This window comes from Felis catus, chromosome X (assembly GCF_018350175.1).
Source record: "Felis catus isolate Fca126 chromosome X, F.catus_Fca126_mat1.0, whole genome shotgun sequence".
Taxonomy (NCBI): domain Eukaryota; kingdom Metazoa; phylum Chordata; class Mammalia; order Carnivora; family Felidae; genus Felis; species Felis catus.
In genome coordinates, this window is record NC_058386.1 from 43,945,842 (window position 1) to 43,968,951 (window position 23,110).

Genomic DNA, 23,110 nt, shown 5'->3' on the forward strand with positions numbered 1-23,110 from the left:
CTGGAAACCATTTTCACCTAAGAATATGAATGCAAAATTCTCACCATTTTTTCTATTTAAAAACATAAATATTAGGACATTAGTACATATCAGGAATTTATTTATAAACTACCAACATATATTGAAAGTGCATGCTCAAAAAATTCTTTCTGAAAAGGGTGCATGATCCAGAAAGTTGGAAAACACCAGTCTGGAACAGTTGTTCCTAATCAGCGTGGCTCCTGATCGAAATTACCTGGAGAGGTTGTTTAAAATGCAAATTCACAGCCCCCCCCCCAAATTTGGACTAAGTACCTCTGTGGTGGCGCATAGGAACCTGCCTTTTTAACAACTGCCCCAAGGGATTCTAATACGAGTGGTTCAGGGGCCACACTGTGGAAACAAAGGTCCAGGGTGAAAAGGATGGGAGTGCCGTGGTCTGGGGTGGAGGTTTGGGGGCAGAGTTATTTGTTACAGTTAGGTTGGTTTCCAATCTATACAGCCTGACTTCCATCTCTCACCACACACATTCCCACATCCTTTCCCTGCCTCTCTCCCCCTTCTCCACCTTCATCTCCAATCTAGATCTTATGAAATGCAGGTGGTGGCAGCCACATCTCCATGATAGTACTCAAATTTACCACTCTTTCCTTTTCCCTCGCAAGGGCACAGGAAAGGCAATAGAGCAGAGTGGAAAGAACAGTGTCAGAAAGACTTGGGTCTGAGTTCCAGTAAAAATTTAAAATCTGGCTCCATAACACAAAAGCTGCATGACCTTGAGCACAGTAATTTATCTCAGTTTCAGTAAAATATTTATCTTACAAAGCTGTTGTCAGGATTAACTATATAAAAAGGACCTAGAAATGATGCTGGGCACATGGAAAGATGATTAATAATAACAGAACTATGTTTATTGTTAGAACAAAGTCCCTAACTCAGGGCCACAGTATATCGTTGTGCAAGTTGTGCAGTGTACTACCTTAACTGCTGTGTGTTTCAGCCTTTTTCCTCATTCTCATCAAAGGAATTGGACTGCAAGGTCCCCTGGTTAATGTTTAGCCCTGCTCAATAGCCAAGAAACCAGGAGATCTTGGGTCTCAGCTCAGCCACATGTCTGCTAGCCAGGAGGCCCTCACCAACCAAGGATTTTAACCCGAGGCTCATTCACTCACTGTTCTCATCTACTAAAAATGGACATATAATAAAAGGCAAGCTGAGGCTTAAGAGCAGTGTGAAAATCAAAAGGATTAGATATTCTAAGTTATCTTGTTTGGGCACCAATTGCTTATGTCAGCCTTACAGAATTTACCTATAGGTAGCCAACCCAGAATCAGTCGGAAGAAACATACAGTGCCCTTCTAGACATTTGGTGTCCCAATTCTTGGCACTGTAACCTTATCTGGAGGCACTGGGCTCTGGCAAGGCAACTTGGAAATTTCTATTCTCTGCATCAATACTGATTTTAAAGGCACTCCCCTCTCCCTACTTACAGGGCCAGCATGAGCTTTGCAGAGTCACTTCTGACAGGGAAGCAGAAGTGGGAATGACTCCACAAAGGAAAAGAACCTTCAATGGGATCAGCTGGGTCAATGAGCACATATTCTGTGCAAGGTGACCAGATCAAAGGGGAGCAAAACCGATATAGCCCCTCCCTTCCAGGCACTACAGATGAAGCAGACTGGTGAACAGAAGGCTGCCATTGAAGTGTGTCAGGCTCAAAGAAGGATACTGGCCCCTAGAGGTCCTATTTTCAGCAGGCTCGAGGTGTCTATATGCACAGATATCTACATCTGTGGCTTTGGGACCAAGTGGAGTGGAGTGAAGGATAAGGAGTTTCATGAAGGGAAAAAGAACTAGAGTTTCTTTCAAGTGTGTCTTAGGCACTGTTTCAGGCACTTTCATGTATGTATTTCTATTAGTCTTCCCATCAACCCATCAAAGTCGGTGCCATTATTGCCAGTTGGCAGATGAGAATCCTGAGGCTTAGAAGGAGTATATCATTTTCCCAGCTAGTAAGAAACAGTAGTGTCCAGACTGAAAATTGCCTTATCTGACTCCAAGGGACAATCCCATCGAATCAAGGACTCCTAAGGTGAGGCAAAACGTACTTGCACAGCAGTCATTTCCAGGTGTCCATGGAGACATTAGCTCTTTCCATGGCATCATGAAAGCTAAGTGTAAGAAAGGGCTTTGTTGACACCAGCAAGGAGACTACATCTCAAAAACAAAAGCAAGTTGCCTGCCAAGACCTGGGCTGTTCTTCTCTTTTCCTCTTGGCACAGGTTACCTTTTCTTCTGATGAATAGATTTGCTTGTTTTGTTAAAATCTTTCTTTTTTTTTGAGCCTAATAATGACTGAAAATGAAACCCAGTATTTGCCGAGACTGAAAAATATCCTCTGCCTCTTCCTCAGCAATTCTGAAGTTTTCTTGTTTGGAAATTTTACTTTTAAACCCACCACAATAGCTTGGCATTCCGGGATCTCGGCAGCAAGGGCACACAGGTCAGCCCCTCTCCCCTTTCCCTTTCCTCAGCAGCCAAAAGATAAGGTTGCTCCAAGAGAAACAGCCACTCCCAGGTTATTGCTGAAGGAAATATTTGCAAGATCCAGGAAGTGAGACACAAGGAGGCTTGCACAGGGAGGGGAGAAGGGCCAAAGAGTTTGATGTTGCCACCCTTCTCTGCCTCTGGCATCACAGAACTTAAAGTAAAGAACAACTCATCTGGCAATGACAAATGCAAGTAGCAAGACTCGTCCTGAACCTTCTACAGCCCCCCAGGAGGCTGTTGTAAAGTGTCCTTTGAAGACATCAGAGAAGTCATTGTATTATTGGGACTGTCCTGGGTAAAGACTAGCTCCCTTTCTCCAATGGCCCCAACTTAGAATTTTGAAGAGGTCTTCCTATTACTCCTTTGGATTTTACATAGTGTCATGGACATGGTGGCAAGGGATGATAACAATCGGTCTTGTTTACTGAGAGTCCATCATGCATTGGGCACAGGGCTGGACAGCAGACAGACCTGATTTCATTTAACTCTCAAGACATCTTCTGGCATAGGTTTTCTTTTGTCCATGTTAGAAATGAGGCTCAGAGAAGTTAAACAACTGGGTGAACACAAAGGGAATAGGGGCCAGGAGAAGTAATAGCTGAGGTCTGACTCCTATGCCCACGCTTTTGCTAATAAAACATGCTGCCTCGTCAGGGTTCTGATAACCTTCTCAAGAGATTTAATAAAAGGCATTTTAGGAATAAATAAAACACTGTCAAGGGACCTGGATGGTCTGATATCCATGAGAACAATTCCGCTGAGGATCAGGCTGGCCAAGGCAATCAAGGTTCTATTCTCTGATATGCAGAGGTTCTGAAACTTGGGCATGCATCAGAGCCACCTAGAGGGCTTATTCAAACACAGACTGCTGGGTTCTACCCCAGAATGTCTGATTTAGTAAGTCTGGGGAAGGGTGGAGAATTTTTGTTTCTAACAATTTCCCAGATGATGATGGTACTGCTGGTCTGGGACCACACTTTGAGATCTGCTCTAATCATCATTACCTACCAGGTTCCCAACTCATCAGGTTATCTTAAGAGGTATAAAGCCATTTGGAAAAAAAAAAAACTTCTCAAAACTAAATTCATTCAAGTAACTATATATATATATATATATATGTATATGTATATATATATATATATATATATATATATATATATATATACCATCCATGTGACAACTGGGCTGAAGATTTACAAAATAAAATAATGGGAATACTGGAGGTCCAAAAAGTTCTGGGAATCCTGATGTTATTCAAGGAAATTTGGTGCCCAACCATGGTTAAGCAATGGATGGGCCAGGGAAAGAGAGGGAGTGTTGTCTATTTGAGTCCTCATGTATACCAGATGTTAATGTACTGAATTTTAAAGAATACAATGGGAAAGTTATAAAGAACATGATTCTATCTTGTTTAAAAGTTTAAAAGGCATTTTTGGGGCACCTGGGTGGCTCAGTCAGTTAAGCATCCAACTTCAGCTCAGATCATGATCTCGCGGTTCGTGCGTTCAAGCCCCACGTCAGGCTCTGTGCTGACAGATCAGAGCCTGGAGCCTGCTTCAGAATCTATGTCTCCCTCTGTCTCTGCCCTTCCCCTGCTCATGCTCTCGTGCTCTCTCTCTGTCTTTCTTTATTTCTCTCTCTCTCAAAAATAAACATTTAAAAAATAAAAAAAGACATTCTTGTTCAATTATTAATGAGAATTATTATTATGGAGTAGTTCTCTGTGATGCATGTATTTAACATTTAAGAGTAACCCTAAAAATTCAGGAAATGTAGTAACTGGTCATTTTGCAAAGGATATGAATTTGACTTCAAGGCATCGCAATACTGGCTTATAGGACAAGTCACCAAAGAAAGGAGAGAGCCTAGTCAACAACTTGGCATTTCAACGTGGCTTGGTGGGTTTCTATTTGCCATTGAGGTACACAGGTGCAGTAACTGTGGCAGAGAGAAAATGTGCTTCTTTTGAATAATGGCACTGAAATGCAAATTATCTGCAAGCTAGTACTGGACACAGAAGTGATGGAAAGTTCTTAAGAAAGTGATGCTTCTCAGCTAGAAAATACAATGTTTATTTGTGGGGTTGGGGAGGTTCTGTGTTGGGGTGGTAGTGACAGATTTGGAAATTCGCAAAGGTCTGGTGATGTACACCCTCAGAAACATCAAAGCTCTTACAGATTTAAATAAGCAGAAGTGTTGGTTGATGGAGAATTCTATCAAACTGAATTCTAGGTAACAGTGAGATCAAATGTGTTTAGTAAGTAATATTGTCTATCTGTCATTAGTATGTGGATCTTTCCAAAGTCTTTGATCTTTAACTTCCCAGGCCTAAATCAAACCAACCAGTTCTCTTCTTGAGATTTTCTTTTTCATTATAAAAATCCAGCAATTTGACATATACCCAAAAAACACCATGCACATTCAATTCCAGCTACTTACACTTTACCAGTTGCCTTTCTGAATTTTCTTTGTGTATGGCTACTATCAGATTCAACATGTGATTTAGGATTTAGCCCTTTTTTGGTTAATATTATTACAAATACTCATTTCTGTGCAAGACCCAATATTTGTACACCTGCCATTGTTAATGGCTATATTCTGTTCCATGATGATAATATATTAGCATGGTAAATGGTTTCCCCGATTATAAATAGCACTACTATGAATATATTTAAACAAATCATTTTTTCCTTTTTAGGTTATTCCCTTGGGGGTCTGCTGGGCCAAAGAATATGAACAAATAGCTTTATAACTTCTGTCACATATTTCTAGATTGCCCTCCAGAAAAACTGAATCAACTTATACTGCTCCCAGAAACAGTTTCCCCACAGCCTTGTCAAGATAGTGTTTTGTAATTTCTATTGATCATTTCCATTAATTGTTGATAGTTTAATAAGCAAGTTGTGATATGTGGAAGTTGTTTTTGTTTGCATGTCTTTAATTGCCAGTGAGCTTGTACTTTTCCATGCAGTTATTTTACTGCCTTTATTTTCTCATGTGTAAAGTCCCTGCCCAGTTTCCTTGCTCTTTTATGAAGCTGAATCTGAAAGCTGACTTTCTATATCTATATCTATTCTTTATATTTTTTGGACAGTCAACTGTTACCAGTGATGCTGGCCCCAGATATTTTTCTCATTCTGTTGTTCAGCTTTCTATTACATTTTGTTGTACAAAGGTCTCCCCCCCCAACTTTCATATATTTAAAATCATCCATCTTGTCTCTAATGGTATCCTCCATTTAACAGACACAAATTTATCTTCTATCCAAGCTGGAATAAATATGCTATTTCACTGTCTGATTTTTTGAATTTACTACAGAGTAAAGTGTGTACTAGTTATCTAAGTTAATCATTCTTGGGTGCCTGGGTGGCTCAGTCGGTTAAGCATCCGACTTTGGCTCAGGTCATGATCTCATGGTCCATGAGTTTGAGTCCCGTGGTGGGCTCTGTGCTGACAGCTCGGAGCCTAGAGCCTGCTTCGGATCCTGTGTCTTCCTCTCTCTCTGCCCCTCTCCCACTCGTGCTCTGTCTCTCAAAAATAAAATAAACGTTAAAAAAATTAATTATTCTCCATAATGATACCTACAATTCCAACATTAAAGAAAGAATGATTGCTTTCTCCAGTTCAGGGATGTTTCCAGTGCTCTATATTCTTAGAATAGCTTGAATCTATTCCTAGAATCTTTAAAAAAAAACATTTAACTGCTTTCCTGTTTTCAACGCACTATCATATGGTTTTGATAATTGTCACTTTATGACAGGCTTTAAAATCTGATAGGGTAGGTCTACCATCATTTCCTTTTTAAATAAATGTATTTTTTGGTATTACTGCCTACTTGTTCTTCCAGATAAATTTCACTATGAATTTGGCAAGTTCTATAAAGTCCCACAGTGACTCTAATCAGTAGTGCATTACATCTATATATTAACTTAGGGAGTGTTATAATCATTGCTATATTTAGTCTTCCCAAATTGAAGCAGAGTACAGCTATGCATTTATTCAGGTCTTTATTTCTCCCATTAGAGTTTTATAATTTTCCTTGGATAAGTTTTGTGTGTCCAGGATTAAATTAATACCCTGATATTTAAATTCCCTTTGTCACGCTTTTGACAAATACTTCCATGCCTCGGAAGACTGCATTCTTCTTAGATGCAAAGCCTTCCTGAAAAGTGTACTCTTCCTAATACAATGAGATTCAACTCTGAATTATCCATTTTCTTTCACTCAGCAAATAGGAAATGTGTACTAGATATTCTATACTCTGCTCATGGTGTGGTTTGATAAAAGGAAGGAAGAAAGTCCTAGGCTGAGAGCTGAAACAACTGGGTAGTAGTCCAGTTTTGTCACGTACTTGCTTTATAATCCCAGAAGCAAAGGGCTTTGGAGTCAGATGCCTGTTTGACCTTGGGAAAAGGACTTTAATCTATCTGTGAGTTCCCTTGTCTGTAAAATTGGGTCAATAAATGGTAACTATCTTGTAGGGTCATGATAAATAGTGAATAATGAAAGGGAAATGCTTATAGCAGTGCCTGACACATAAGAAACACTTAATAAGCGTTAGCTATTATACCTTTTGTTGTCGTTGCTAATAATAGTATAATACTACCTTTCCTGAGTCTCAGCTTCCTTCAGTGAAATGGGAAAAAATAAGGCTTAACTGCATAGGGTTGTTGTGAGGATTAACTGTAAATGTGGCCATGTGTATAAAAACACTCTACACACTTTAAAGCTCTGTGCCAAGTGGTAAAATGGAAAGGATCACAGGAAGCAATTGTAGGTACAGAAAACCAAAAGAGATAATCTGGAAAATACTTTCTTTTGGCTTTTAAATACATAGCTTATGTATATAGCTTTTTCTCCCAGCAGAGCTACTCACCGCCGGTTTTCCCTCCTGCCAATATTATAATGCATTTGCATTCTCTGCACACAAACCAAATAACAGTGGAGGAATACAACCAAGAGTGTAACTACCTGGAATTAAAATTCATTGCAGGCTTCCAAACAAAGACAGTGGCTCAAGAATATACATTTGATTTTCCCACCTACACCCATCATTCCAATTGAGACAGAAACAACATAAGAAATGTTAAAAATTTGTGTTGTGGTGGTTGGAGGGGAAGGTGAGCGGAAACTCCATCAAGATTTCTCTTCTTAAATGTCATCTCTGCCCTTGACCTTCTCATCTTCCCTGAGGTCATAAACTGTCATCCATCTTAAGAATCCATACTCTTTTTCCTTCCATTGACCTCTCTCTTCTGGTTTTAAATTTAAACCAGTCTCCCAGATCCTGACCAAACCTTCACTTAAACCAATGGTTCTCATCAGTAGCTGGAATCAGAATCACTTGCAGGGCTGTTAAAACACAGACTGTGGGCCCCATCCCAGTTTCTGATTCAGTAGGTCTGAGTGGGGCCTTGGAATTTTCATCCTTAACAAATTCAGAGGAGATACTGAGGGTGTTGGTCCTAGGAACACATTCTGAGAACCACCAACTTAAAACTCATTGCTCTAATTACCACCCCATTAATCTCCTTCCTTTTCCTGGCCAACTTTTAGAGCATTTTGAAGTGTTCAAATTCTTCCTTTAAAATGTTTTTCAAATCACATGGTCACCCTTTCATTGTATTAAAATTAATGAAAGGAAACTGAAACCTTCCTACAGTGCTAGTGGAAATGGGAAATGGTACAGCCACTTTGAAAAACAGGCTGTTCCTTGGAAAGTTAATAGAATTACCATATGGCCCCCAAATTCCACTCTTAAGTATGAGAGAACTGAAAACATGTCCACACAGAAACCTGTACATGAATGGTCATGGCAGCATTATTCACAACAGCTAAAAAGTGAAAATAACACAAATGTCCACTAAATAGATAAGTGGATACATAAAAAGTGGTATATCCATACAGTGGACTATTATTTGGCAAAGAAAAGGCATGAAATATTGATACAGGCTACAACACAATGAACCATTATAGCACACGAAGTGAAAGAAGCCAGACACAAAAGCCCTCATATTGTATCATTCCATCTACTGGAAGTGTACAGTATAGGCAAATCCACGGGAACAGAAAGTAGATTTGTGGTTGCTTGAGGTTGATGGTGGGAATGGGGAGTGACTATAAATGGGCACAGGGAATCTTTGTAGGGAGATGGATAGGTCTTAAAATTGGATTGTGGTGATGATTGCATAGCATCATAAATTTACCAAAGCTCACTGAATTCTACACTTAAAATAGGTGAATTTATTATGTGTAAAGTTCTATACATTTTTCTTCTATGAATACCCCTCACAGACCATCATGCCATCTACTTGCTATGCCCATTGCTTTACTAAGTTTGCTTTCTTGAAGGTCACTTGCGATTCCCAATTGTCAGAGCCAGTAGCGATTCTCTCTGTATCTTCTGTGATGGTGCACTGGCCAACCTCTTCTGCCACACCAGCTGCTTGCCCATTCAGTTTCCTTTACTGGTTCTTCTTCCTCATCCTACTCCCTGCCTGGATGATTGACAAACCTCCTGCAAAGAATCCACCTGTCTTCCTCACTAATTTCAAGTTCAACATATCTCAACTCAAGCTTATCTTCTGCCCCAAGCTAGCTCCCCTCTCTCACCTGTCTCAGCTACTTCAATAACTTTCTCCAGGTCACCTGGGGCTCAGAGTGTTGTTGTTTTGCCCAGAGTTATTTTTGACTTATTTCCTTTCTTCCCCAAATTCCAGTCACCAGTTCTCTCTACTCTTCCCTCAAAACGTGTCACTTATTTGTAAGCAAATCATTTGAACAGACAATTCACTTGAGAAACAATGCAAATATTAAATAAACACACGAAAACATTTCAAACTAGAATAATCAAAGTAAGCCAATTAAAATTATAATAGGTGCCATTTATGCCCATTGCATTAGAAACATTTTCCACAGATGGCAAGATTTGGGGGAAACTGGTATCCTTATATATTGCTAATGGCAGTGTAAAATGCCTCCTGGGAAAACAATTTGGTGAAATCTATCAAGAACAAGAAGAATGTTCACATTGCTTCAACTAGTAATCACAACTCTAGATAATTATTTTAATGAGATAATTCACAATGAGAAAAAGGTTATAGCTACTCCAAATTTTTATGCAGCATTACTTTATAATAGCAAGAAATTTGAAACAACCTAATTATCCAACAATTTGGGAATGATTAAGCAAATTACAGCACATTAAGCTGGTGAAATATGCAGCCATTAAAATTTATAACGATTGAGGAGGCCTGTATAGTAACATGAAAAATTGTTTGCCAAGTAATGCTTAGTGGGGAAAAAAAAGAAGCCGGACACACAAAAATCGCATCTACATAGTTTTTATATAACTATGCCAAAAAATCTCCATACCTATAGATAAGAGCTGGTAGGGAAATAAAAACAATCAGGGTGTTTGGGTGATAGGAATAAGGCTACTTTTTCTTCCATTTTTAATTTTCTGTAATTTTGTTTTCACAATAAACATCTCCACACAACCCCCCTCCAATATATCACACATATTTATCTATCTCTTCTGCTTCATTCCTACTGCACCTCCACCTTCCCAATCCAAGGCCCTCCTCCTTCATGCCTGGATCACTTACCCTAATTTTTCTTCCTTCAACCTATCTAGGCTACAAATGCAGCAAGGTTGCCTCAGTACCACATTTATCACATCATTTACCTGATCGATAACCTGCAGTATCTTTCGTATTTGTGATACTATATAGTTTTCAAGGCCTACCTATCCTGGTCCAATATTTCACTCTTCACCCCTTTCCTCTACTGTTACTGCTGCTGCTGCTCCCCCATATTCCTCTTTATTATTACAACTAACATTTACCGAGGGTTTACTGTGCCAGGTTTTGTTCCAAATGCTTTGTACCTATTTTCCAATTTAATCCTGGCAACAATCACCTAAGCTAGGTACTCTTACCCCATTTCACAAATAAAGAAACTGATAGGGCAGAGAGAGGAAGAGCCACCCACTTGCCAAGGTTACACAAGCTAGAGAAAATAAGAATCTGGATTTGAACCCAGGCAGGTTGATTCCAAGGCCAGAACCATTAACCCGTGAAGTTTATTTCTCCAACATACTCTGCTTAGCCCCCTTGGGTTTTTCCTCCTGTAGGTCCCAGCCTTCAGTTTTCTTACCCTCCAGCAAACTTAAATAGAAAACAATTTATCATGTATTGGCTCCTTACCACGTGCCAGATACTTCTTGTTTAAACCATGTATTTGACACTTTTCATCTTACAACAACTCGTCAGAGTAAGCAAAAGTTAAGTTTAAATCCTGGTTTGTCCCTTTGATAGCCATGAGACCTTCAGTAAACTACTATAACTTCTCTGAGCCTCATATCTTTCTCTGAGTCAGTGGTTCCCAAAGTGTGATCCCAGGACCAGCTGCATGAGCATCACCTGGACAACCTTGTTAGAAATGCGGATTTTTAGTTTTATTCCATACCTACTGAATCACAGTTTCTGGAAGGGGTTGGGGGGTAAGTGTAGGATCCACCTGTCTGTGTTTTAACAAGCCCTCCAGGTGTTTCTAAAGCACATTCAAGTTTGAAAGCCACTGTTCTAGTTATAATAATACATACCTGACAGGATCTTGGAAAATATAAAACATAACATAATATGTGTAACTTAGCTTGCAGCACATTGTTTTGTAAGTGGTAATTTATGATTATTGCTACTTAACTTTGTGTGGGTTAGTCTTCCTTGCTCAAGCTGTGGGTGGACAGGCATTGTGCTTCCTGATGCTCGCTCTCTAATATTCCCCTGCTTGCCTAGAAAAAGGCAGTGCATACACTAGGTTTTGAATAAAGTCCTCTTACTTCACTGGCTGACTGGGAAGAGAACCATTTTGTAGAAGCACTGTAGTTGAGTCTAGTGTCTCTAAAGGTAGACCACCTGGGTCTAATCAACTCACTACACCTGTGGGATTTTAGGCAAGTGAATTTATCAGTGTCTTCTGCCAGAGAGACTAATAATAACTACCCCTTTAGGTTATGGTGATAGACACAGTTGACCTTTGAACAACGTGGGGGTTAGGGACACCAATCCCCAACCCCCATGCAGTTGGAAATCCATGTATAACTCTCGACTCCCCCAAAACTTAACTGCTAACAGCCTACTGTTGACTGGCAGCCTTACTGATAACATAGTCAATGAGCTCATATTTTGTATGTCTTAGGTACCATATGCTATATTCTTATGAGGAAGTAAGCTAGGGAAAAGAAAAATGTCATTAAGCAAATCATAAGTTGGGGGGGGGGGCACCAGGATGGCTCAGTCAGTTGATTTCAGCCCAGGTCACGATCTCATGGTTTGTGAGATTGAGCCCCGTGTAGGTGTAGGACTCTGTGCTGACAGCGTGGAGCCTGCTTGGGATTCTCTCTCCATTTCTCTTTGCCCCTCCCTCACTTGCTCTCTCTCAAAATAAATAAACAAACATTTTAAAAAATCATTAAGGAGAGAAAATATATTTAAAGTACTGTATTGTATTCATTGGAAAAAAAATCCATGTATAAGCAAACCCATGCAGTTCAGACCTGTGTCATTCAAGGGTCAGCTGTAAATATTTGTAAAGTGCTTTGGTGCCTAGAATAGAGCAATGTGCTCAAGAAATGCTAGTTAGCATTATTATTTTTGTGTCATTTCACCCATTCAATGGTGGAGGAGGCTCTGTTTCCTCAGTTGGTAAGCCAACGGCAAATACCTCTTGAGGGACTTCTCTGTGTCAGGCGCTATGTTAGGCACAGAGGATAAGTCTCTGTGGTAAGAAGATAAGGCCGAGATGTGGTCTCCTCTCTCAAAGGTCTCAGTCTAATATGGGAAACTCAGCAGATCCACAGCAGGGAATCAGACCAGCCAGAGAGTTCCAAAGGCCTCAGACTTCTGAGACAGGATGCTGAGGGATCCTTTTGAAAGGTTTCCTTTGGGATCCTAATTGATGAAGTTGTAAGGGGAAAAGCATAAACTTTGGGGCCAGACAAACCTGGGTCCAAATTCTGGCTTCATCGCTTATTGGTTGTGTGACCTCATCTATAAAATATGTAATGAAATGAACTGTTGTGGGGAATAAATGAGATTATGGGTTAAAAAAGATCCAGTCCAGTGACTGACACTTAGTAGATTATTCAAAAATGTTGGGTTCCTCTCTTTTCTCATGGCCAACCAGAAACCTGATGGGTGTCCCATACTTTGGAGTCAAAAGAAAGCCAAAATTATTCCTGAATGTACCACCAAATCACAGGGCGTCAGAAGACCCGGGATTCTAGTCCACTTCCTTGGTGCTCTCTCCATTGGTGCCCCCACAGAGGCACAACTAAGGGCCTTCTTCCTCCTTCATTTCTAGAGTTTGAGTTAAAGAATCAATATAATTTCAGGGTATCTTGTGTAATTTGACCTAGAGAAGAACTGGCTAAAAGAACACATCAAGGAATTTCATGAAAAAGAAGACTGCCAGGCTGATTGATGGAGAGCAAACTGGAAAAACTAACTGTCCACTCCTTCTAGTCACCTATGGCAAGCAGGCTTATCTCTGGGGAGCATGAGCACTGGGTGCCAAGCTCCTCACATTACAGGAGTAGACTCTCTACTTTTTTTTTCCTTAAGGGTTTTGCCCAAGCAACTCTCTTCCCTTTAGTCCAGGCCATATGTGCTGTTTGCAAAAATGTCCCTACCTTCTTCCAGGAATTTTAATCTATCGTTAGCATGATCTGCCCCTGGATATGCCTTAAGTTCTTCACAAGCCCTGTAAAAAGAAAGGTGGCAGAGGCCAAAAAAACAGGTGGCTCCAACAAAGGAGGCAAAGGCACAGTGGTAGCTGGACAGTCTTATCTCGTCTCTGTCCTTTCCAATTAATTGTCCAGTGGCTGCTGTGGATGTGAGCATACTTTATGCCGTCTCACCTATATTTCAGCATGACCTGCTCCCACATGTCCCTGTGGGTGGGCAAGACTGCCCCAGGCCTCTGAGCTGATGGGCACACTTCCCCACAACATACTGACTACTATGTATTCCAAAACGTCATAGTGATCAGTTTGGTCTGTAGCCCAGCTGCCTGGGGAGCAGGCTAGATTACATCTGTGGTATGAAGTTCTTGGTATGGACACACCAGGCCAGGTTCCTCAAAGGAAACTGAGAAAACAGAAGATCTTAGCAATTTCTATAGAAGTCTCAGAGACATCAACGCACCCCAGTCCCTGAGTGATCACTTACCTCCCTGACTGGCTGGTCTTCCTGTTTCCTGTTATTGGTTTCCATTTATCCCCAGAAAATTCCTGCAAAGCAAAATTCTGATAAATTAGGGAGCTCTGAGCAGCCAGGTATCCAGGTGTCTTCAAAAATGTGAAGAGGTCAGAAGCCTGTCCCTGGCCAGACCCCGCTCCCCGCACTTGGTTTCTTCTACTTTCCCACACAGTCTAGAGAAATATGCACCTGGAGTGCTGCCTTTCTGTCCAGAGGCCTGGTGAACTGCTGGGGGCATGCAGAGACTAAGAGAGTACTCAGAGACCTGGATCATGTGCTCTAGAAACTCCTTGTTTCCCTCTCTTTCTCCACTCCCCTCCCAAACCATCTTGTAAACCAGTGTAGCACGTTTGCTGTTTGCTCTGGCTCTTGTGAAGGAGGTCTTTTTGTTTATTCTGCCACATGAACCTGCTCATTCCTCTTGCCTCTTCTAACATAGAAAGCATCTTCTTCGAAGCCCTGGCCCTTGAGGGGGCTTTCAGGCCTGAAGCCCCATGCTGCTCTAACCTTTTCCCAAGGTGAGGCACACACAGAGCATGCATGCCAGCACACCTTTGTACTGCAGGGGCCCTTCCTTCTCCTCCCAGATCCACTGGTAGCGGCTGAGGTGGGCTCACCTCTGGGGAACACGAGTGCCAGGTGCCACGGTCCCCACATTACAGAAGCATGCTCTCCACCCTGGCCATTTTTTCCTTAAGGGCTTTGCCCAAGCAAACTGTAGCTCAAGCCATATGTGCCATTTGTAAAAATGCTCCTCCCTTCCTATTCTAGATCCAAACCTGATGCAAATTTGCCTTTTGACATTCTCCCTGACTTTGCATGCAGCATTCTCTACCTGGCAACCCAAAGCTTAACTCAACAGGAAAGCACAATTTTTCCTAAACCTCACTGATCTCCCAAATTCCCTCTTCCTCCAATGCTGTCATTAGTCCTATTCAAAGTTTTATTAACCTTTGCCCCAGTAAAAAAAAAATTTGCTTCCTTTTGGGGGTAAGATACTTAGTGTCTGTCATTCTGGCTAAGACACTTATTAGCTGTGCTGTCTGAGGGAAGTTATATCACCTCTCTGAACCTCAGCTTCCTATCTAGTAAATAAGGACTATGCCATCAAGCTTTGCTGGCTTCCCCGGAGTGAGTACAAAATGGGATATGCATAGAGAATGCCTAGCACAATGCTTGGCATGCGAGAGGCTGTAGATGTTAGTAGTCACAAGAAAGATGAGGTTTTATAGCTTTCCCAAGACCAGAGCGGTCCCTGCCTGTACTTGTCATATTAGAGCAGATCTGACCACTTGTTAGACTTCAAACTCTGCCTCAACACCCTTCTGAGATGTTCCTGCCCTCAAAGACACTATTACTCCTTCAGGCACAGTGGGAGCCAGGATTTCCTGTCCATGCCCTGTGGAAAGTGCTCAGTAAATAGCAGTGGCCAAACCAAAGTCCTGTCCCAATTTGCAACCTCCTTGTCAGCTCCCCAGTATCACCTTACTTTGTTTCCTTGAATCACTTAAGTTGGTGTAAACTGCCTGTACTCTATGGACCAATGAGGCAGTGAGCCCTACAGCTTGTCGCAGACGGGGTTCAATTGTTGCCCCAATCGAAGTTATACTGCTAGAAGGCATCCTGCCATACTGGAGAGGGCCTGGGCTTTTCTTTCTCTTCCTTTTTGCATTCCAATTTTCTCTTTATTTGATTGGCCCAGGTTAAACTTAATGAAAATGCTAAATATTAACAAGGTTATGGGGAAGACAAGCACTGTCTTCAGGAGGAGAATTTGACAATATCAACCAAGGCTTTTATTTTTTTATCTTTTAAATAGTATATTCTATTTTTTTAATATAATTTACTGTCAAGTTGGCTAACATACAGTGTCTACAGTGTGTTCTTGGTTTGGGGTGTAGATTCTCATGATTCATCGTTTACATACAACACCCAGTGCTCATCCCAACAATGCCCATCATGCATTTTCCCCTCTCCCCTTTCCCCCCATCAACCCTCAGTTTGGGCCTGGGCTTTTCAATTAGCTTATGGAGAGGCAGTGTAGCACAACTAGGAGCTTGGCCTCTGAAGCTAGATGACATGGATTCAAATACCACACCTGCCCTTCCCTAGTGGTATGACTTCAGGCAAACTACACAGCTTCTCTTTAGCTTATCTCCCCCAGCTATTTAATAGTGAGATCATCATAATAACAGTATCTATTTCCCGATTGCTTCCAGGACTAAATGAGTTGATACATATAAAGTGCCTAGAATAATACTGAGTGCAAAGTGGATACTCAAATGTCAGTTACGGTTATGTTGCTCAAGTTTTGCGTTTGCCACTTGCTAGATGTGTCACCTCTGTGAGCCTCAGCTTCCTTGGCTATAAAATGGGGATTCTAGGGGTGCCTGGATGGCTCAGTCAGTTGAGTGTCCGACTTCAGCTCAAGTCGTGATCTTGCAGTTCGTGAGTTCGAGCCCTGCATCGGGTTCTGTGCTGACAGCTCAGAGACTGGAGCCTGCTTTGAATTCTGTGTCTCCCTCTCGCCCTGCCCCTTCCCTGCTTGCACTCTGTCTCTCTCAAAAATAAATAAACATAAAAAAATAAAAAATAAAAAATAATTTAAAAATGGGGATCCTATTATACCTTAATCTCAAACAATTGTTAAATGAAATAATCTGATAATATGTGAAAAACTAACTGGCATGAAGTATGAGGAATGTAAGTGCATGATGATTTTAGTTCTCTTAAAGTACTAAGGAGCTAATTAGCTCCCTAACCTCTTTCAGGGGCCATAAGGAGCAGAATCTCAACCCTACTTCAGACAGCCACTGACCATCACAACTACCTTGGTCATTTGACCTGGGGTGTCCTATCCCATATTGTAAGTTTTCCTATGTCTGGCATGTACATGTGGGTGTTCAGGTGGCAGGGGAAGAAACAGGCATGAAGTGGCTTCACATATCTGAAAGCCTAGTGTATAAGCAGACTTGCTGAGCTGGTCTAACTGGCATTGGGAACCCATTGTGTCCCCTTCCTTCAGAGTGCAAAAGGAGAGGCATGGTGTGGGCACAGGCACACCTGCATTGCTGCTACCAACTGCTGCAACCTTCACATTTCATCTCCTTCTCTTATGGAGCTACCAGCTCTGGGCCAATACTCCTGCAAGCCATCATGTCCTTTCCCCCAACTTCAGACTACTTCCTCTACTGTCTACTCGCAGGACCTTCTTTCAGCAAACATTTCAAACTAAGCTCAAATCTCCCTTTAGTTTAGGAGACAATAACTCACACTCAAAAGATGATAACTCTCTGGTAGTCACTGTTCTAAGTGCTTTACCCATGTTCCACCATTTAATCCTCTCAACCAACTTATGAAGTAAGTTATTACTTGCATTTTTTTTTCACATGGGGAAGCTTAGGAATTTGAATGCAGGCAGTCTGGTTCCAGCATCAGTGATTTTTTAATCATTATTTTATATTTCCTCTCCTCTTTGCTTCAACATTTTGTCTTAAGTATTTCCAAGCATCCAGAAAAGTTGAACAAGTTTACAATCATCTATATACCTACCACTTAGATTCTGCAATGATTATGTTACTACATCTGCCTGATTCCATACCTATTCACTCCTCTACCCATCCACCAATCTATCTTACATTCTTGATGCATTTTTAAAGTGACAAAGAGATTTATCCCCATAAATTTGAAAACTTAAAGAAAATAGACAGATTTTTCTTGATGAATTACCAAAACTCACTCAAGAAGAAAAAGATAATTGAAACGACCTGTATCTATTAAAGAAATGGAATTTGTAGTTTAAAATATTTCCACAAAGAAAACTCCAGGTCCCGATGGCTTCGATGATAAATTTTACTAAACATTTAAGGAAGAAATAATACGAGTAGTATGCAAACTCTTTTTGAAGATGGAAGAGGAGGAACAACCTCCAGACATATTTGGTAAGGCCAGCACCTTGTCATGAAAACCAGACAAGGACATTATAAGAAAACTACAGACTAAAATCCCTGATCATCATAAACACAAAAATCCCTAACAAAATATTAGCAAATCTAGTCTTGTTCTTATTTCAAAAACCAATCAATAGAATTCACCGTATCAATAGAGTAAAAGAGAAAACTATAAGATCACTTCAATAGATATAGACAAAGCATTTTAAAGAATCCAGCATCTGCTCCTGACGAAAGCTCTCAGCAAATTAGGAATGAAAGGGAACTTCCTCAAGCCGTCAAAGGGCATCTATGAAAACTTATAGCTAACATCAAACTTAATATGGAGAGATTAGGAACAATGCAACACTAGCCACACTTACTATTTCTACTAAACATTGTGTTGGAGGTCCTAGACAGTGCAAGAAGGCCCCCCCTCCCCTAGAAAATGTATACACAATAGAAAGGAAGATAAAAAACAATTTCATTTGCAGATGACATGATTGTCTATATAGAAAATCTTTTTAAAATCTACCACAAAGCTACTAGAACTAGTGAGTTTGGCAAGGTTGCAGGATACAAGACCAATATACAAAATTAAATTGTATTTCCATATAGTATTAACAATGAATTTTAACTTGACATTAAGAAAACAATACCATTTACAATAGCATCAAAACCATGAAATTCTAGGGATAATAGCTAAATATTTGCAACATTTGTATGCTGAAAACTATAAGTTGTATACATCAATATACTTCAAAAACATCAGCATACATATTAAATAAAGCTTGATATTTGTTTATAATATTTGTAGGCAAAATTTACTTGCAGGGAAATGCACAAGTATTAAGTGCACATTTGTTGAGTTTCAATGAATGCATACACCTGTGTAACTCAAATGGTTATCAAGACAGAACACTACCACCATCTGACAAAGTTCCCTCATGCGTTTTCCTGCTCAATCTCTGTGGCACCTTCCGTAGGTAACCAGTGTTTTCTTGTTTCCCACAGAATAACTGTTATAGAATGTTACATAAAAGGAATAGCATATACTCTTTTGTGTAAGGCTTCTTTCACCCCTAAGTTTCCTTTTTTTTTTCTTCAAAGAATGTGTATTGAAGAACTCCACACACTAAGTCATTCAGGAGTGTCTGCCTCTACAACAACAGTTCAACACAAGAATTAACTTCTGATTTGAGTGCACCAGCCAAAAGGTGGCGCTAGGGAAGCCATGGGGAAGGAACCTGGCAGTGAGCTGGTAAGGACATAGGGGATCCTCTCAGGAGTCCCTTGGGGGATTGGTAGTAGCCTGTGTTTGGGGGTGGGGTGTAGGTTATAACCAGAGTATAACAACAGCTAGTCTAGACCTGGGCCTCTGACAAAGATAGGCTGGAGAAGGGCATAAGGATTTGTTCTTTAGAAAACCTGGGGGACATTTACAAATTTTGCAGGTCCAAGTAGTTTTTCAAGCAGGAATTGGAAGGGAATAAGTGCTATTTTCTGTCAAGCATTAGACCTGTTTGATCTTCACAACTGATATATGAGGCAGCCATTATTTTCCTCTACTTTAGAGATGAGGTAATAAGACTTCTCTCAGTACTGGCCATTTTATGAGGTAAAAGTTCTGTTTTTTTCCCCTTTAAAAATCATGTACCTGTGGGGCACCTAGGTGGCTCAGTCGGTTGAGCATCTGATTCTTGGTTTCGGCTCAGGTCAGGATCTCACAGTTTGTGAGTTCAAGCCCCACATCAGGCTCTGCGCTGACAGTGTGGACCCCACTTGGGATTCTCTCTCCCTCTCTCTGCCCCTCCCCTGCTCATGTTCTCTCTCTCTCTCTCTCTCTGTCTCAAAATAAATAAATAACATTTTTAAAAGGTCATGTAATGCAAGTTTTGGTGGTTGAATGACTTACTTGCTCAAGGTCACTCAGATACCAATTTTACAGTCAGGATATACATCCCAGTTCTGTCCATTTTGTGAGGCAAATGTCATTTTCATCTAAAGATGGGTTAATTGCAACTTTGGTGGTTGAGTGTCTTACCCAAAGTTACTAAGCTACCACTTGGAGAAGCCAGGGCTATACAGTTTAAAGGAATTGTAATCATTACATTTTCCAATGATTTGCCTCACTTTCTCCTCACCAAGAGAATAATGGAAGCAAAAGTATCCAAGAACCAAGTCCTCACCTGCACTGTCAGCTTCCTGGGTTTCCAAGTATTGCTAGGTGCCAAACTGCCATCCTCAGGGCTACTGTGCTGGGGATTATGATAGCAAGCTGAACACCGGATGCATTGGTGGTGGTGGCACCGACAGTTGTAGCAGTTTGGCATCATATTTCTCTTTCGCAAAGCAGGGCAGATTTCCCCAGAACAATACATGCAAGGGTCATGGACTATGGCTCCCTGGACACTGCAGGAGTAGGAGCAGGTCCTGTGGTAGTCAAAATCCCCACAGTGCAGCGACTTACAGCACATGGATGGTTCTAGACCTTTGCTTGCAAAACATTCTGAGTATGTAGGAGTTTCTGACTGAAGGGGTGACACCGAATGATATGATTTGTCTGTGGCATGATATGGTTGGTCTGTAGAATGATATGATTGGTCCATTGGATGGCGCCTCAATTCCCTATAGCTGGAGCTCATTGGCTGGAAGTTTTGGTCTATAGGTTTTGGTCTCTGGGTAAAAGTCTTATTGCTATGAGTGGTTAAACCTGGCAAATGTGATGTAGATAAGGATTTGCTACTCTCTTCAAAGAACTTTCTTCTGTCTGCAAAGGGAAGGAGGATGGCTTCCTCCCCAGCTTGGGCAGTAGAAACCTTCAATTCCTTGCTGTCACTTGGGTTAGAAGGGCCTTCCATGGATAGTGCCACATGTGGCTGTAGATTGTTCTCTGGAGACCATCTCCAGTGACCTCCACAGACTCCACGGTGAACATTTGTTTTCTCAGAGTCTGAGGAGGACAAGTCAGATGCTTTCCACCAGGTGTTCAGACCAAAAGAGGGCTGGCCAGGCCTCTGGCCAGGGCTTATTTGTCCCTCTAAGCCTGTCCTAGATTCATGGCTCTCAGTGGCTTGGGTGAGGCACTCTGAAGACCTAGCCTTGAGTATCATGCTCTTGTTGAAGAGCTTGTCCCTGGGGCTAGGTGGTTTTTTATATGAAGATAGAAGACATGAGTTCGAGGCAGAACGTGGAGTACTTTCTAGGGGCTCCTCAGTCTCTTCCACTGGCTCCTTAGTGTCACACAGCTGTGACAAGGGATTCTTGCTCTTCTGGAGCTGGGCCTTCCTCCTCTGAATCTCATTACGCAGATTGGTAGCAAAACGCTCACTCTTACGCCGGTTTTGGATTGAGCGGCCCCGGGGCCCTCTATTTCGTCTCTCACCTACCTGGCCACATTCCTTGGGTTCAGTGTCCCCTTCTTCAGTAGCCTCCATGCTGCCAGCTACTTTAGTGGTTGAATAACAATCCCTGGCTTGTTGAACAAGGGAGCCAGAGGCAGAGGGCTGCTGGCTGGCTAATTCACTGCTTGCTCTACAGGCTCTGTTTGGGTCCCGGAAACTTATCTCTGGAGGGTGTCCATCAGCCTCTCCATGTGGGGAACTGTTTGGGCTCTGGTGTCCTGAACCCAAAGACCTGTCATCCACTTGCCTGGTCTTTCTCTCTTTGCTAGGCTGGTCCTGGGTTCTTCCTGTGGAGGAACATGGACTTTTCTTCCCTGTGTGGCTGCTATGTAAAGGTGACAGAGTCCACTCATGCCCATCCTCCCCGGTTGGGAGCTCCATTCCCTTGCTGCCCCTCATATCAAGGTGTACATGCTGTAAATGGGATTCCAGAAGCTGTTCAGGGGCACTATGACGATGCCCCGTGGGTCCTGTGAGGTGTGGAGGGCTGCCAAGAGAAGCAGCCTTAGTTGGTTCTGCTGAAGCCTTCTTGAGTGGGCTGGAATCTATGCTGGAAGCTTTGTCATACACTTTTGGGAATCCAACGGCTTTGGCTGAGGCCTCCATCAGTAGATGCTCAGAGTCCTGCTGGCCGGATTCAGGACCTTGGCTGAGCTCACAGTTCTGATGGCCCTCATTTGTCACTTGGTCTTGCCCGCTGAGGCAGCAGAACCTGTTAGGGTTCCTTGGGGATAGCACGGTGTCTAAGCTCACTATCTCCTTCTGCTGCAAGGAGTCCACATGCTCAGAGGTCCAATGCTGCTCTCCATTAAGGAGCTGGGCTCTGGAGGCCTGAAGGCTGTCTCGCCTCACTGGAGGCTGTGGTGGGCCTCTGATAGCCTTGGCAGGCACAGAGTGGTGGGCCTCTTGTGGACGGGATGACATCTGGGAGCTGGGAGTCAGGTGGCCCCCATTGGTGGTGCGCCGGCTACCTCCAGAGGTCTCAGTCACATTGGGCCGGCCACTGGCAGCTTTTGTTGGCCCCGGGCCTAGCATGATGCAGTCTGCAGAGCCTGGCTCTTCTGGCTTGAGGGAAAGGGCACAGTCAGAGGCATTTGAGCTGGCTGAGAAGGAGCTATAGGCTGAGTCACGCTGGTTGGGGTACATGTTCTGATCCATGGGCAAGAGGTGGCCCTCATAGGAAGCTTGGCCTGGTTGCTCCAGGCTCTCCATGCTGCCAATGGAGCTGCTTTTCTCAGTGCTGCAGTGCCGGGAGAGTGGACACCACTGCACACACACGTCACTGCAAGACACAGGGCACACTGGTTAGTTAGCCAAATTACCACATCCCTCTCCCGCCATGGCCAGCCCTGCCGTGGGAGAAGGCAGAACAACCCAGAGGCACCCGTGTCACAAATAAGAAGGAGATAAGGCAAAAAAAGGAAGAAGGGAAACAGAGAAAGATATGGATACTGGGGCTCCAGAGAGACGTGGTAAAATGGGAGACAAAACAACATATGGAAACAGGAGAGGGCAAGATCCCAAAGACTAAAAGTGTAAGAACTCCACTGGGGCTTATGCTCTGTTTCCCTGCCACCAGTGAGTCTAGAATTGCTTCTGGCCTGTCACTGTCCTTAGGAAGTCAGCATGTGGCTCTCTGCCAGGAGAGACAATCACAGAATATTAGTATTAGAGAGAGACTCTAAAGGGTTGATTCAATTTCAGCCAGCCCACTTTGTAAATCACTGGCTGTCAAATTTGAATGTGCATCAGAAGCACAGGGAGGACTTGTCCAAACAACACAGGTTTTCGGGCCCCATCCCCAGAGTGTTAAGTCTGGGTGAATCCTGAGAATTTTTGCCTTTGACAAGTCCCCAGGTGATATTGGTACTCTTTGTTGGTCCAGGGACCACACTTTTGAGAATTGCTGGAGTAAAGCGAGCCCTGCAAAAGGAAGTGATTTTGTGGAGGTGATTTTCTCAAGATCACCCAGCTGTAGCTTGTGACC

The 23,110-nt window shown here is 42.3% G+C and overlaps 1 protein-coding gene across 3 annotated transcripts in view; it reads right to left on the reverse strand.

The window, feature by feature from the left end:
- Window positions 1-23,110, reverse strand: part of SHROOM4 (shroom family member 4) — a 268,891-nt gene that overhangs the window by 19,861 nt on the left and 225,920 nt on the right. For all 3 annotated transcript variants that reach the window (XM_019823826.3, XM_045050331.1, XM_045050330.1), the window contains 2 exons: window positions 19,909-22,405; window positions 13,761-13,822 (listed from right to left, as the gene is read on the reverse strand). In XM_019823826.3, the coding sequence (XP_019679385.3) occupies window positions 13,761-13,822; window positions 19,909-22,405 (2,559 nt within the window). The remainder of the gene's footprint in view (window positions 1-13,760; window positions 13,823-19,908; window positions 22,406-23,110) is intronic.